Source organism: Hemicordylus capensis, chromosome 3 (assembly GCF_027244095.1).
Source record: "Hemicordylus capensis ecotype Gifberg chromosome 3, rHemCap1.1.pri, whole genome shotgun sequence".
NCBI lineage: Eukaryota > Metazoa > Chordata > Lepidosauria > Squamata > Cordylidae > Hemicordylus > Hemicordylus capensis.
In genome coordinates this window covers 293,304,764-293,322,338 of record NC_069659.1, presented here as the reverse complement: position 1 = coordinate 293,322,338, position 17,575 = coordinate 293,304,764, and the positions used below count along the sequence as shown (strand labels likewise).

The following is a 17,575-nucleotide window of genomic DNA, read 5'->3' as shown; positions in this document are numbered from 1 at the left end:
GCAGATAACTGAAAAAGCATGCTGTGAACAAACAGTCCATCTTATTATTTTTACTATTAGAATGTTACTTTAATGTAGCTATAAGTACCTAAATTAGTTGTACTTCATTGCAAATAAAAGATAAGCAATTAAAAGTCACTAGAATCTTCTGTCTGGACATCCAATTCAGCAATTTAATTGTTTTCTATTGAGCTGCTGGGGAAGAGGGCACCACCAAATCCCAGGGTCATGAGATCTTATTGGATGTTTTGGGCATCCCCAACAAGAGTTACAAACATTGATGCTTGCTGCTGCAATCATCTTCCAGCTGCATTATATATTAGTCCTCTCTTATCCAATTCAAGCTTATAACATTTATACTCTAAAATCAGGATTTTCTACTACTTTGCCTTAGCAGCTGGATTACTTAAAGCTCCTGAATTATCATTAAGCAGCTTGCAAACTGAACATGAGTCAGCATTGTGATGAAAGACAAAAAATGCAAATGCAATTTTGGGAGGGATCAGCAAAAGCACTGTATCTAAGAGGCCTTTTCCATGTTTCAATTTTTCATTAAGGGAGAGGGGTGATTTTGTAAAAATCTCTCTCTCTCTCTCTCTCTCTCTCTCACACACACACACACACACACACACACACACACACACACACACACCCCTAGCCAGTGGGGGAAAAGTGCAGTATGGGAAAGATTTATCCCCATTCGTAGTAAATTGAAAATGGGCACACAGAAACCAGATGTGGCTCAGCATGTTTCTCTCCAGCAAGCATTCCTGCTGCTGTCTGAAGAATGATCTCTGGCTTCCGACTGGATAGTGCCTGCAGAATCACTAGTGATGAAATGCAATTACTCTCCATGCCTCCCATCCACACCTTACCCATACAGTTTTAACATTTTTAAAAGAACTTTTTTCAATTTTTCAAAAGGTACTTTACAGGGATGTGCACGAAATGGATTTTGCATTATGTCTCGAAACAAAATGCAGATGGCTAAAACATTTTGTCGAAACAGCAATCAACCCCGGCTGTTTCAATGAGACGAACTCAAAATATTTTGAATGTTTCAGCCATAGAGAACAATGGGGAAACCCGGAACACCCCATTGTTCCCCATGGGTGGCTCTTAGGGGAACCAAAGTGGGTTGGGTGGTAGAGCATGATGGGTGCTACCTACCACCTAACCCACAAAAGAAATGGGCAAGTGGTCAATTTTAAACAAATTTTTAACCTTTCCCACAAAACGCAGGGGGTTTGGGGGGAAGGTTACAAATGTGTTTAAAATCTCTACTCCATGCATAATTTTATACACCTCTATCACACCTCCCCATAGTTGCCTCTTTTCCTAACTAAAAAGCCCCAGATGCTGTAGCTGAGACTCATTAGGAAGGTGCTTCAGGCCCCTGATCATCTTGGTTTCCCTCTTCTCTCACAACACTATTAACAGGGGTCATCCCATGAAACTGAAGGCTGGGAATTTTAGGACCAACAAAAGCAAGTAGTTTTTCACACAGCATGTAATTAATCTATGGAATTCTCTGCCATAGGATGTGGTGATGACTACTTGCCAGGATGACTTTAAAAGGGACTTAAAACAATTCACAGAGGGCAGGTCTATCAGTGGCTACTAGCCTGCTGCCAAAGGCCACCTCCAGCCTCAGCGGCAAAATGTCTCTCAACACCAGTTGTAGGGCAGCAACAGCAGGAGAGATGGCATGCCCTCACCTCTTGCCTATGGGCTTCTCAGAGGCATCCAGTGAGCCACTGTGTGGAACAGGATGCTGGACTGGATGGGCCTTGGGCCTGATCCAGCAGGGCTGTTCTTATGTTCTTAAGTAACTCCTATGATGTACCTGTGACAGCACACTTACAAAAGAGCAGCACAAGTATATACCAACATCTACCTTAAAATAATTTGGAGTGCACATATGTTCAGCGGTAGCTGGTACAGGCGGGGCAGGAAAGCATGCCACAGGCGAGACTTGCTTGCACTCCTCTCTCCCCATCCTGGCAACCTCTGTCTCCAGCCTCACCCCACTACAGAGTTAACCCCAGGTGTGCAGGTTGGTATTTACCAGGTTGGGAAAGGCAGCCAGGATGGGGCAAGAGGAGTGTAAATGACCCTCACCTGTGGCTTCTTTTCCACCACCCTCCTCAGTGGCACACCTAGGCAATCTAGGCGCCCAGGGCTTGCAATACTCTATTCTATTTTTTTATAATAAGAATTTTTCTTAAGAAATAGATCAAAGAGAGCTAAGACAAATCATCATAAAAACAATTTAAAACCAATCATTTTTCATGATGAAAAACCTCATTTTTCTAATTAATTACACCAGTAAGGAAAAAAATATCTAGAACAAGATAAAGCAAAAGAAATTCAGACTCTTAAAATTGTAAAATCTAATCTGATCAGCTTCTTGTAAATTACATATCAAAAACACTATAAGTCAAATCCAGAAAATGGGAACAAAGTTTGACCATAACGGATATTATAATTTATAAAGGGTTCTCAAACAGACATGAATGATTCAGTAGACATACTATGTACATAAACAGAGACTTTCGAAATTGAAGCATAATGCCACACTTTCAAAAACCAATCGTTTAAGGAAGGAATTTCCAAACTACGCCAATTAGATGCATATATAATCATAGCCGCTGTAATCATATATAAACACAATTCGTTTGACTTGGCAGGAATATAAGGTTTTATCATACTTAAAAGAAAACTTTCTGGAAGAAAGGGAATCTTAACTTCTAAGATTTGTTCAATTTTCATATAAATTTGTTTCCAAAACTGTTGAGCTTTATCGCAACTCCACCATATATGTTAGAATGAACCTAAATGGGAATTACATTTCCAACATTTCTTAGAGAAAGAATAATCTATTTTGTTAATAGTCAAAGGAGTTATATACCATCTGAAAAACATCTTATACCAATTTTCCCTTAGACTGGTATACAAAGTAAATTTCACATTCTTTTTCCATTGGTATTCCCAATCAGAGAGATTGATCGATCTATTAAATTTCTGCATCCATTTTATCATACATTATTTTATCTGCTCAGTCTCCGTTTCATACTTTAGTAATAGCTTATAAATTCTGCCTAATAAATGATCAGTGTTTCAGGTGATTAATTCTTCAAATTCAGTCAGATCTCTAAGTTTCCCACCCTGTAACTGTAACTCTTTCCTAACTATTGAGCTGATTTGAGCTTGTTGGAGCCAGGATGCTTGTTGAGTTGTTTGCCTGGAAGAAAAACTTTGTAGGGAGTATAGACTGCCTTGCCAAAAATTATACTTAGAAGAAAATTCTTCTTCATGAAAATAAACATTCAGTGTTGAGGCCAAAGGTGATAATCTATGACTTATTCTTTTCTGGTATTTATCCCAGACATAAAAAAGACTATGTCGAATAGTATGTTGCTGTATCTCCAGATCTTTCTTTGAACCAGAAATCCATAAGTAATTATGCAATCCTCTAGTAAGACCAAGTTCCTCCATTTGAGTAAAACTTCCGTAAGGGGATAAAATCCAATTCGAAATCGAAGTCAAAATACTAGCATGATAGTAAAGTTTCAAGTTAGGAACTCCAAGACCACCTCTTTCTTTGGAATCTTGCATCACCTTAAATCGAATCCTGGGTTTTTTATAATTCCAAATGAATGAATTGAGCTGACTCTGCCATTTTTTCAATATCTTGTTGTCTATCTTTATAGGGATCATATGAAAAAGAAAGTTCATCTTAGGTAATATGTTCATTTTCACTGCAGAGATTCTTCCAAGCCAAGATAGAGTCAGCCTCTTCCATCTATCCAGCTCAACCATAATTGATTTCCAAATTGGAACGTAATTATTCTTTAAACAGATCTTTATTGCTCTGCAATACTCTATTCTAATTGCGCAAGTGCACTGGAGCACCTTGCAGTTTTCAGAGGCCACTGAGCCGGATAGTCAGGCTCAGCGGCTGCCACCACGGGGGAGGCCTGCTCACCTCACCCACCCACCCCTGGCCATGCACATGGTGGCTAGAATATTGGCGGTTTGGACTTGCAGCAGTGGGGAGGAGGACCCATGGCGGGGGGCTCATGGCGGCGGTAGGAGCCGGGGGCCCAAAGTCCAGGGGCCTCTCCCCCCCCGCCCATACCAGTCGCTACTGTGTAGTATGTATGCGTGCGTATACATCCGTCTTATTCCGTAGACATGCTTATAAGCTTCCACACAGAGGGGGTACATTCAGCATCCTAGAAGGTCTTACTTGAAAGTCTTACCTGTGCCAGAGATACTGGAGTTCGCTTCTTTGCCTCCGAGGAAGTCACACTTAGTTTCCCTCCTTTGTTACCTGCATTGCATTTAAAGCAAGTCCACCTCATCTGGCCCTTTGTCTCAGTGCCACACTCTTTACTCAGCAGACAGAGGGAGTGATACAGGTGGCCACAGCTGTTATAAAAGTAGATTGTACACATATATAACCAAATATTCTATATATTCTTGAACATATAAATTGTAAAATTAATTCTAAACAGGTTCTATTCAACAAAACATCAAGAGAAAAATCAGCTAGGGGGTGGGGGGAAACTATGCCATTATAATAGTTACAACATTAATGAAGGTGGGACTGTGATCTCTTCAGTCAGTTCCAGGTGCCCCTTCCCTTTGTCTCCTCTTTTCCTGTCACCATTATGTAAAGTGCCAAAATCTCAACTGAAAGACCCCACTTATGCCACTGATTTAACTGCCAAAAGACCTCCAATCCATAAAGATTAATCCAACTAAATTAATATGAAGTCACTCAGAAATTTCATATTCATTGACAGAAAGTTATAAAAGCCATAAAAGCATATAGAGCCCAATAAATAATTTTTTCTTAAACAATGCAGTCCCATATATCTAACTTTAGGTATGCAGATGCCCTCTCTTACTTCTCGCCTGTTAAATAATACCAAGGATCTGAAGAGAGAACAATTTTCCAGAGCCCATAAGCAGATGGGGCTTCCAACTGGAAACTATAGGAAGGAAAGATATGGAACAGGGTTCTTTTCCATCCTATAATCACCAAATTGAAAGCCCCCCTGCATACCCAGACCAATCATGCTGGACCATATCTACTATTATTCTGAAAGCTGTAGATGAATCTTTGTGTTCAATAAATAATCAGCCTTTGGGGGGGGGGATAATCAGCATGAGTAGGCCTCTGTGTTCACCCCCTTCCAATATCCAAACACATATCTTTTACTTAAGAAAAAAGGGCATCAGTAACCTCCCTGCCAAGGTACACCTGAACCCTTCCAAAAAAAGGAAACAAGAGAATTTCACATGATATGGCTCACACTAGGACAGTATTAGCCCCTTCAGAGATGGTGACTATCTGGAAAGACTCTCCCAGTTATTATGATTTATATCACACTAGCCATGTACTTGGCACTTTACAAATAATGAGAGGACACATCCCTGCTCCAAAGGGCTTACAATCAAGCTTAGTGATAGTACAGAATGGGGACTAGAGTGCTGTGCCAAAAGCTTTGTGGATAATGTGTGTTTTGAGGTGGGATTTGAGGAGGAGAGGCATCACTCAGTGTTCTGAGAGACAGTTCCAAAAATAAAGGGGCAGCAAGGGAGAAGGGCCAGAGACATTTGTGGATACAAGAGACCTTTGGACAGCTGCGGGTAGTGAAGCTGGATGGACGAAGGTCAGGCAGGAGTTGGAGAATAACAGAGCATGAGAGCTGAAAAGCAATCAAGGTCAAGGCCATGACCCATGAAGGGACAGGAAGCCAGTGAAGCAGAGGGGATGGTGTGACACAATCAGTGCAACAAAAGAAGGGAACTGTTTTAGCAGTACTGTAATGCTCTGGATGGAGTTGAGGGGACCAAGATGAGCCAATGGAAGACCAGAGAGGGCAGTATTCAAGGCAAAAGATGACCAGGTGTGAACTAGAGTTTTTGCTAAGGGGACAGAGAGGAAGGGTTATATTCTTGCACTGTTGTAAATGAAAAAGCCATCTGATATAGACTGAGTATAGGGAATAAAGGAGAGGCAGAAATAAAATATAAAGCCAAGGCTTCTCATTTTTTCAACAGACTGGGTTGTGACATAGTTAATAGTTAAGGACAAAATATGAAGAGATGGTAATTTGAGAAAAAAGATGAGCAGTTCAGTCTTGGACATAATGAATTTAAGGCAACAATGACAAATTTAGATTCCTTGCTGTCGGAGCATCTCATCATTTAGTCTAGTCCAGTGTGTAGTCTAGATTTACCTGAAGACTATGATTTGATCAGCAGTCTCTTGCCTTCTCTTGTATTGCTGTAGACAAATACAACAGTAGTCTTGCTTGGGGTTGAGTCCTCTAGTCACTGATGCTTTCAAATTACGTAAAGACCAGTGGAGGTCATGGTTGAGTAGGCTAGTTGTTGTCTCCAGAAGAGTCTGGACAAGCAAGAGGAGAATACAATGAATATATCACTTAATCTCTTACCACTCTACATAAATTCTGCATGTAGCAAAACATCTAATCAAAAAGCTTAACCAAATGATGCTTCTATGGTAGATTTCATAATATCCCATATAGGAATAGACTGTGACCGTGTGGAAATTTGGAAGTGGAATCAGTGGACCATGTTCTTTTGCACTGTCAGTTTTATTGGGATATTCGTCAAGAATTGATTGTCCCTGTTCTGCATAAGTATCCAGGTAGATCTAATGGTTTTTATGTTGTTCGCCTCCTTTCAGATCAACAACCTGAAATTTCTCTTGTTGCTAGATTTGTATAGATGCTTGCAGAATTCAGAAGAGATGTAATATGTCAACATATTAATATGCTAACGTGTTAATTTTCCAGTTCTGTTGATAAGTTATTAATAATTTCAATAAACAAGTTGCTGATTTTTAACTTTGGATAGAGGTATGTTGTTCTATTGTATTTATATTATATGTTTATAATTATGTTTGGTCTGGTTGTTGACTAATAATGAACTACTACTACTATTACTTATGGAGGGGGGAGATGATGCCTCTAAATACACACTATATTATAATACAGCACAAGAGTTGCATGATTAAGCAAAATGATATTCCAGCCAAAAAAAAAGTGAATCTAGTTGCTTAAACAGAAGCATCATAAGCAACACACCATGGTCCATCTAGCTCAGTATTGTCCACACAGACTGGCAGCGGCTTCTCCAAGGCTGCAGGCAGGAATCTCTCTCAACCCTATCTTGGAGATGCCAGGGAGGGAGGGAACTTGGAACCTTCTGCTCTTCCCCTAAGGGGAATATCTTACAGTGCTCACACATCAAGTCTCCCATTCATATGCAACCAGGGAGGACCCTGCTTAGCTAAGGGGACAAGTCATGCTTGCTACCACAAGACCAGCTCTCCTCTCCATATATGTTCAGGCAGCATACAGTATATGCAGTTCCACTCAAATTTAGCCTTACAACAATGCTGGCCTGGTGCAGACATAATGTTGCCGAGTTGGCAAGCCATAATTTGGCCATAAAGAATACTGCATACTGTGGACATGTGGACTCTTCTTTCCACCCAAGCAGGCATTCCACGCAACCCTTTCAGTTTTGGAGATAATAATGATGGAGATGAAGAAGTGACATCGGCAAGTCAGCAGGCCATTACAGTGGAAGGGAAAACAGAAACATGCCAGCTCTTTGACAATGGGGAGGAAGGCCAACTATCCACAGAGCCTTAACCTTGCTCCTTTGTACAGCTAGGTTGGTCTCTGTTGGGCAGCGGGGTGATGGGTATACCAACAGAGTCCCTAACTGAGCTGACAGACTTGGTCTTGGGTTTAGTGTAGGAGTCTCCCAGGCTTATGGTGGTGGGGGACTTCAATGTTCACTTCGAGAACAATTTGTCCGGGGCATCTCAGGTGTTTATAGGAACATAGGAAGCTGCCATATACTGAGACAGATTATAGGTCCATCTCACTCAGTATTGTCTACACAGACTGGCAGTGGCTTCTCCATGGCTGCAGGCAGGAGTCTCTCTCAGCCCTATTTTGGAGGTGCCAGGGAAGGCCTGTCTCCTACCTTCCATTGTTGGGCAAGGTAATTGAGAGGGTGGTGCCTCCCAGCTCCAGATAGTCTTGGAGGAAACTGATTATCTAGACCCATTTCAAACTGGCTTTTGAGTGGGCTATATGGTAGAGACTGCCTTGGTCAGTCTGACGGATGAGCTCCAATTAGGAATTGACCGAATGTGATTCTGTGTTGGTCCTTTTGGATCTCTTGGCAGCTTTTGATACTATCAACCATAATATCCTTCTGGACTGTCTGAGGGGGCTGGGGATGGAAGGCACTGCTTTCCAGTGTTAGTGCTTCTACCTTTCGGGCATATTCCAGATGGTGTCGCTTGAAGACTGTTGTTCTTTAAAACTTTTATATGGCACCCCCTGGGCTCCATACTGTCTCCAATGTCTTTAAATATCTACATGAAACCGCTGGGAGAAATCATCAGGAGTCTTGTTGCAGGTTGTTATCAGAATGCTGATGAGACCCAAATCTATTTCTCCATGTCAACATCATCAGGAGAAGGCATAAACTCCCTAAATGCCTACCTGGAGGCAGTGATGAGCTGGGTGAGGGATAAACTGAGACTGAATCTAAACAAGACCAACATACTTATTGTGCAAGGTTGGAACTTAGATGACAATTTTGATCTGCCAGTTCTGGATGGGGTCACACTTCCCCAGAGGGAACAAGTACACAGTTTGGGAGTGCTTCTGGATCCAAACCTCTCCCTGTTGTCTCAGAATGAGGCAGTGGCCAGAGGTGCTTTCTATCAGCTCTGACTAATACACCAGCTGTGTCCATTTCTTGAGATAAATTACCTCAGAACAGTGGTACATATGCTGGTAACCTCCAGACTTGACTACTGCAATGTGCTCTATGTGGGGCTGCCTTTATAAATAGTCCAGAAACTACAGTCGGTACAGAATGCAGCAGCCAAGTTGGTCTCCAGGTCATCTTGAAAATACAATTATTACTCCTATATTAAAAGAACTACACAGACTACCAATAAGTTTCCAGCCAAAATACAAGTTGCTGGTTATAACCTATAAAGCCCCGAACAGCTTAGGCCCAAGGTATTTAAGGGAACATCTTCTTCACTATGAGCAATATTGCCCATTGAGATAATCTGGAGCAATTCGTCTGCAGTTGCCACCAGCTCGTCTGGTGGTTATACAGGGATAGGCCTTCTCTGTTGCTGCCCCAAGACTCTGGAATGCACTCCCATCTCTGACAACTTTTAAAAAGTTTTTAAAGACACGTTTATTCACCCAAGCTTTTTAACTAGACTTGTGGTTTTAAATTATTTTAAGGTTTTAGTTTCTGTTTTAATTTCTTTTATGTTGTTATAAACCACCCAGAGATGGATGTTTGGGGTGGTGTATTTTAGGGGTGTGCACAAACTGTTCAAAACAAACCGGTTTGCAACAAACTGGGTTGGTTTGTCCGGTTCAATTGCGAACCGGACCAGCCCTCAGCAAAGGCGGCCAGTCTGCAATCAAACCAAATTGAACCTGGTTCAATGCAAACCGGTTCAAACCAGTTCAAAGGTTTGAGCAGCTTTGGAGACCACCATTTTGTCTGCTTGTTTACTTGTTTTTCTCCCTTGCTGATTGGTTTTCTGCCACTGCCTTCTGATTGTCTTGTAATCTCCTTTCCTCTGGTTGGCTTTGATTTCCAAATCAAGTGTTGTTAGGGCAACTCTGCCCCCATTGTTGTGGGGAGGAACGAGGGAGTGGGGGAGCAAAAAGGAGAGAGTTTCAAAGTGTATTTAAAGCCCAGGCAGATAGTGCCTGGCTTCACTCTGCCACTGGAGCTTGAGGAAGAGAGCTGGCCGCCTTGCTGCATTGCTGTCTTGCTGTGCCTGCTGTCCTGCTTTTGCTGGGCCTGCCTGTTGCCATGCTGGGCCTACTGCCTTGCTGGGCCTGCTACCTGCTATATCTACATCACTGAGCTGAATCACTGAGCAGAGTGCAGAGTGATTCAGCCCTGACCTAGTACAGTTAGGGTTGACCTACTGACCCAGAAAAAATTCAAAAATTCATTTAAAATTGCCCATTTGTCCTATTGTTTTGCGGGTTGGGTGGTAGGTAACACCCATCATGCCCTACCACCCAAACTGCTTTGGTGTCCCTTAGGAGCTACCCAAAGGGGATAATGGGGTGGTTCGTTTTCCATATTATTCCCTATGAGTAAACCAATTTGAACCAGTTGAAGTTGGTTCATTGAAAGGACTGGACCAGCCAGTCAGTTTGACTGAACTGGTTCACAAACCCACACTCCGGTTCAAATTCAAACTGAACTGCAGAAAATGGTTCAGTGCAACACCTGTAGTGTACAAACATGATAGAGATTAGCATTATGCACCAGTGTTTTCATTAGTCACAGTTAGCATCAAACCACATTAGCAAACCCGTTTATGACCATGATTTTTGAAACTGTGAAAGTCTACAAAGCGTTCCCAATTGACAAACCATACTTCTTGCTGTAGCAGTTTTCTCCTCTAATGGGGGTGGGAGAAGGTATGGTTTGGACTAGAAGGCTTCAAAGGTCCCTTCAGACTCTAAAATTCTATGATTGGGCAGCATTATGTCTGCACCAGACCACAATGAGATAGGTTAGGCGGAGAAAGAGCATGAATGAGCCTTGCTCAATGGCACACAGCTTGCTTCATAGCTAGTATAGATTTTAACCCACAACTCCCCAGTCCAAGCTGCACTCTGTTAAAACTAAACACAAGCAATAGAAGAGTATAAAGGGTTTGGAATGCACAATGGGTGGACAAGCAGGAGGATATTCAATGGAGGAAGCAGCTGGCTGGAAGCATCTGAAGTCAATTCCTAAATAAATGCCAGAACTGAAGACTAAAATATGGGACGCGCTTCCCGTGGGAATAGGAGTCCCTGTCTCTAGCAGCTTTTAGAAAGTGTTTGAAGGCTCTTTTTCCTTTACCCAGGTTTTTTAAACTTTTGACTGTTTATTGATTTGTTTTAAATTGTTTTTAGAATTTTAATTGATTTCAATGTTTTGTTTATTGCTTTGTTGTGAACCACCCAGAGACCTTGGTTTGGGGCGGTATATAAAAATGTTAAATAAATAAACAAACAAACAAACAAATAAAAATATGGCATAGAAGATCCTTTGAAAATGTATCAAATATCTGTTCTTCTGATGATGCAAGGGGTAATCCTTACTGAAAGCAAAACTAGGTTACTGAATGAACACATTACACCATCCACAGCACCCACTGAAGCTTTAGTGCCATTTCTCTGTGGGCCTTCTCCTGCTCTAGGGCAATCTGTAAGGATGCTTTTGTGCATTTCACCTCTGGAAATCATTATATCAACTCTCTTGCTACTTTGAACAGTGAAGTAGATGCCTAAAGCTCCTATGGGAAAGTAACCACAAGCTTTTCTTTTTCTATTTTGGGCTCAAAACTTGCTATCAGAGACTTCTATGGAGAATACCTCCAGGAATTAAAAGGTTGAACTATTAACAGCAACTGCTAGTAAACAATCTGTCCATTCAAAAGAGAGATGGGAACCACCAGTTCTCACACCATCATAGGCATAGCAATGTATCTATGTTATTACACCAGAGACAAAACAGACCCTTCAACTTTTAAAGAAGGGTGGGGTGCCAGCCAGGAATAGAGAAACATTGCAGAATGAAACAGAATCTTGACTCTTTGCATTCTGAGTGGAGGCAGTGAGAACAGTGTTTGAGGCAATTAACTCAACTTCTCATTCTTTTTTGCTATATAGTGGTTGTTGCTGGTGTTTCCCTTTTATTTCCTTTTAGCTTGGTAGCCCTTTTGGGACAGAGAACCATCTTATCTATCTATCTGTCTATCTATAAAAAATACACTAAGGTCGTAGGTGACAAGCCCCACCCACACAGTGCTTTACCGCTTTACTAACTGGAGGTAATAGAACAGAAGCACCGTGGTGACTGGGCAGTGGGGATTCCATATGCAGATAGGGAAGAGGAGTGGGGAGGGCGAGAGGGCGTGCGGCAGCCAGGAGGAGGGTGGGCCAGCAGCTGACACTGTGCAATAAAGCAGGGGCTGTGGTGGGGAGCAAGGAGCGCAATGAAGTCCTAGCGCACAGATGATCTGTGCGGGTACAGCTAGATTATTTATTATTTTTCTATGTAACTGCTTTGAGCACTTTTATTGAAAAATTGTATATAGATATTCATAGTAGTAGCTAAATCCTCTAATGCTTTCATTAGCCACAAGGAACAAAAAGGAAAGACTGTAAATTCTGTTTGGAAGCAAAACCTAGGGAAAAATACTTTTGCATGTCATCACTATCAAACGTAGAATTCATCTCTCTATCAAAGTCTACAGAAAACAATCACATAAAGATAAGAAACAATATGGATTTTCAGCTCAGATCAGTTTTCAAAACCTTTTATCAAATCATTAAAGTGTGGATTCTTTCATGCACTTACCTTACTTAGGCTATATTTTAACTATGTGTATGAGGGTGCTGCCTGCCCATACCTTGAAGAGAAGTGCATCTCTGGGTGCCAACAACTTAACTCTGCATTTTCAATAGTGTGTAATCTGCCTCACAATAAATATTGATGCACACAGCTGTGTATGACACTGCATAGCACACTTGAGAAGTTGCTACACATAAAAAATAAACAGATAGTAATCCATTAAAAAATGGACCCAAGTCATTCTAGCTATTTAAAACCTTAGAATTATGACCTGTTTGTAGTGGGATATGAAGAAGTGGAGTGGCACATTTTAAATAAAAAAGCTTTCTACATACACTAATACACTTTCTACATACACTAATACCCCTGCTAACTTGGCAAAGAGGCACCTTTTAATGTGGTGATTCTCTTTATTTAGCAGGGGGAGAGTAACTGGCCCTATCCACCCCCAGCACAGTACTTCCAGTGACTGTTGCTGGTGTCTATCTTATGTTTCTTTTTAGATTGTGAGCCCTTTGGGGACAGGGATCCATTTTGTTTATCTTATTTGTTATTTCTATGTGTGAACTGCCTGAGCCATTTTTGGAAGAGCGGTATAGAAATCGAATAAAATAAATAAATAAATAATCTCTTAAAGCAACAACAATAAAATCAAATATAGAACATAAAAAGAAAAAAGGCCAAAATAAAAGTTAAATTACAAACAAAGCTAAAAGTGCTGAGCCTCAAATTTAGCAAGAGGGAGAACAACTGTCTCTATCCAACCGCAGTACTTCTCCAGTGGCTGTGACTGGTATCTACCTTGTGTTTCTTTTTAGATTCTGAACCCTTTTGAGGCACTGTCTTCTCCCACACCCTGTGTAAATTGTTCTGATAACGTTTTTTCTTTTGCTGAAAAGCAGCATAGAAATATTCACAACAACAATTATAAATGCAGAACCAGCAGCAATAGGAGAAAAAAACAGCTTGGAAAAAAACCTTAGTTTTTCACTTGTCCATGAAAATAGTAGCAGAAAGCAGCCTGGTAGATCTCTCTGAGCAGGATATTCTAGGTTTGGGCCCTATAATAGTGTTCTGCATCTCAATGTATTTTGCTTCTGTAAATTAGGGGAGATCGAGCAGGCTCTCTCCTCCAATCTAAGAGGATAGAGACATATAGGAGACAGTGCAATGATTCACAGGAATCAGGGTTGCACAAGGCTTTAGAGCTAATCATCAGTCAGGGGCATAGGGTCCATTGGGCAAGGGGAGGCAATTGCGCCCTTGGCCCAGAGGGTCAAGGGACCCCACAAGGCTTTACAGACGTGTGGCCAGGATGTGACATTGCCACCCCAAATGTTTCTCTCCCACCACCCACCTCCAGCTGCGTGACTCCCAATCATGGTCAGCGAGCTGTTTCTCTTTTTTCAGGCAGAAGGATGATGGCTGCTGAGAAAGGAAAGGGTTAAACCAGCCCAGGGATTGGTCCTCCTTGAGTTGTGCTCCTCCCCTGCTTGACAATTCAATGCAGAGTTGGCAAGGAAGCAGGAAGGAAGCATGGCCAGAAGGAGAGTTGTAAAGAAAAGTCAATCAATCAAACAAACAAAAAAATCTTATCTGTTTTCTGTGTGTGTGTGTGTGTGTGTGTGTGTGTGTGTGTGTGTGTGTGTGTGAGAGAGAGAGAGAGAGAGAGAGAGAGAGAGAGAGAGAGAGAGAGAGAGAGAGAGATCCCATCCCCAACTGAAAGCCTCCCTTGGTGTGTCTCTTCCCTATCAAGCCCTTGTTTGTGTTTGTCTGAAAGATTTTGAACTTTTAAAAAATGATTTAAAATGACTGAGTTCTTCCCAATAAGTCCCAACCCATGTGATCTTCCCTTTGTAACTTTCAATGAGTTGTTTTCCTCTCCATGAAAAGGAAAGCAGAATGTAAGAGAGCGAGAGCGAGGGGGATGGAGTTTTTTGGTTGGTCTGTGGCAGTGATGGTTAAATATATATTCAATTCTTTTGCAATGAAACAAGTTCTAAAAATGGTATACATAGCAGAGAGAGGGATTTTTAAACTTAATTTTTTCCCCAAAACAGCACAAGGTGCCAAATGTAAGCCAAAACTATTATAATACAAACTTGTAATAAACCCTCCCCACCCCAATAGTATACCTTCTTGTGAGGAAATTAGTCACTACAAAAAGTATTAAGCACTTTAAAAATAATAAGACAGAAGAAAAATAGTCTAACAATGTAGATCTTTTTCTGTTTTCCCCTACCTTTTGGTTTAAGTGCTGGTTGTTGGGCTTGAAAACTGCTTGTAGCCTTAATCTGGGGCGCGTGCGTGTGTGTATGTGTGCATGTGCGTGTGCGAGAGAGAGAGAGCGCACAAATGGGCAAATAGGGATAGGAACATTGCTAGGGGTTGTATGCATACATATATCAGGTCACAGTAGTAGTCATATGTTAAAAATGTTTCCGAGCTAGGGGAATATGTGTGCACAAGCATGTGTGTAAATGTGTATGCATATATGAAGAGGGTGTAATATTATATGCATAAAAGGGAAAGAAAGGCCATGCTAAGAATCTTGTTTTCATCATGTCCTTACAGGTTTTCTGCAAATATATGCATATATATATACATATATATGGACAAAGAAGACAGGGAGCAAGGGGGCCCATCTTCACTTTTTGTCCCTAGGCCCGCTCTAACCTTGCTATGCTCTTGTCACCAGTACTTCCAAATCTTGGAAACCAATGCAAATGTGCCCTGTGATTTGTCCTCATGAGAGGACTGACTGTAGAATTCTTTTCTGCAACCTCTTTTTTTTTTTAAAAGCCTTCTGCTTGGCACATTGTGGAAATCCAGTTGTGAAGTTACCAAAGCATGGAGAATGGTGGCAAGATCCTGATCCAAGAGAAAGATTCAGAATCAGCTAATCAGCCAAAGCATGTAAAAGATCCTCCTAACCTTGGCACGTTGCAGCAAAGCAAGTTATAGTGGCATATCCACACTGCAAACCGGCTTCTTCAAAAAATATTCTATCCAGAAAAGGCAGTCCTACCATCCCCAAATCACTAGTTTAGCAACAGCTACACTATAAAACAATAGCCTGCTACAGCCTGTAAGGGAGATTAAAACAAAAATTAAGTGAAGGATAGACCTGCGCCTGCCTGAGGCCATGGAGAACTACCGTCAGTGAAAACGGACAGCTTGGGCTAAGTCAATGGTCTGAGTACAATAATTCCATTGAAGGCCTGAGAGCATATTGCTATTCTCATTTCTTTAAAAAAAACAGGAGCCTCTTAAGCAGTATGTGCATTAATCACACACACCATTCAGGTGTCAAGTAGGTTTGTTTAACAGATGATCAGTGGTTTGGTTAATTAAAAACACAGAAAAATCAGCTTGAAAGGAAAATGCCAGTCCATTTCTCTTCTGTCAGAGTTTCTGACTGCTGTTAAAGAACTACAAAGGTGGCAAAGGGGCTGGGGGGATGGGGAGCTCTCTCGTTTTCAGCAATAAGGTATCAATTTTCTTAAATAGGAAGAAAAAGCGAACTCTACTTACTTGCTCATAATTAAAGCTGTCTAGCATGCCCAGTACAAGACCCTGAATTTCTCCAAGTTTTCCTCTTCCATAGACCGGATCCTGTATGAAAATATTATATTCTCTTTTAATCTACATTAATTAAAACAAATTCAGGAACTCTTATGTGCATTCATATAACAGAAGGGAAAGAGAAAGCAGAAAAGTGTTCGGGTTGACAATATTGATTCTTTGGGCTAGAAGCACAACCAACCTTTTATCAAACCAAACTGATGGAAAACAAGAAATAGTTGTTTGATATTGTCAGGAACCTACCCCGATGCCCCTCTCAAGTCCAGGGAGGTTATTCATTTTCATAATGTTTTATAACAAATTAGTCTCCAGGTTGTGGGGATTTATTCAGTTTTTACTTTCTTTCGCTGCTACCATTTGATTACTTATTACCCTGCTCTCAGTACTCAACACCTTGGTTAAGTAGCCTCACAAGTGCAGGATAGGCATATATGTTCAGTGTACAAATGAAACAAAATGAGATGTAGAACAAAAACAAAAATACGTTTATTGTTTACAAGTGATTGAAATAAAGATTTCTGCAAGGCAGGGCACATAAACATCTCTACAAAGTTGCTAAGTACATCAGCTGTTTAACTCTGCGTGGTTTTTCCTTCTTGATAAAATGTAAATTTGACTTAGTGAATCAATTCAGACCTTTCTATCTGTCATCACCAGGAGGTTTCACTTCTGGACACCTTTCACATTCAAGATTTCTTTCCCGGGCTTAACACTCCCCCATTTTTAGAGCACTGCCCCAGTGTACTGCTGGTTCCACAGTCTCCACTCAAGTTTCACACAAGCCCCTGAACAATCTCTCTTGTTCAGGTCACATAAACCAATCTTACTGCTATGCTCTGTCCAACCTCTCACTCCTAATATAGTCAGCTCCAACCACTTCCAACTCCAACTGTCTCCTTATTTAAATTCCTCCCCCTGAACATTCCATGCCTGGTTACTATGGCAACACACATTCTCACACACTCACTCTCCAGCTCCTATATGTACTGTACATTCCATCACAGATCTAATGATACCCCACAATTTATTTAAAAATCAAAATCAAAATATTGAGATGTTCACAGATTAATTTGACATAGATTCAAAAGACTGAAAGGGTGGCAGAGATCCCTATCCTCTCCAAGGACATGTAGTCAGCCTTCCACATGTCTAGGTAATCTTACAGCCTTCATGAGGCTGATTAGAAAGGAACCTGCCCTAGAAGAATTCTGTCTCAGCTACAGGGTTTTCCTATCCTTTCATGCAACTATTGCATTGAGGAGAATGGAAATTCCCCACTGCATTCCTTGATTCTACTGGAATTCTTTTTCAACAATTTTTGGTTTAGTCATGCATGAGATCCAATTAAAGTAGGACAGCATTCTATCTCAAGAGAAAAGGTCAGCAGGATTTTCATTATTTACAATTTTCTAATATAGTCTTTGACAATGTCCACTCTAATTTTTAAAGTTTGCAGCTTTTTTATTGCTAAATAAACAAAACCTCACAGACAGACATGTGAGTGAAATAAGTTCCAAAGACT

General features: G+C 41.1%; 1 protein-coding gene across 6 annotated transcripts in view; it reads right to left on the bottom strand.

The window, feature by feature from the left end:
• Positions 1–17,575, bottom strand: part of VPS8 (VPS8 subunit of CORVET complex) — a 150,579-nt gene that overhangs the window by 12,118 nt on the left and 120,886 nt on the right. For all 6 annotated transcript variants that reach the window (XM_053311939.1, XM_053311933.1, XM_053311934.1 and 3 more), the window contains exons 42-44: positions 16,003–16,083; positions 6,255–6,424; positions 4,266–4,434 (exon numbers count right to left, since the gene is read on the bottom strand). In XM_053311939.1, coding sequence (XP_053167914.1) covers positions 4,266–4,434; positions 6,255–6,424; positions 16,003–16,083 — 420 coding nt within the window. The remainder of the gene's footprint in view (positions 1–4,265; positions 4,435–6,254; positions 6,425–16,002; positions 16,084–17,575) is intronic.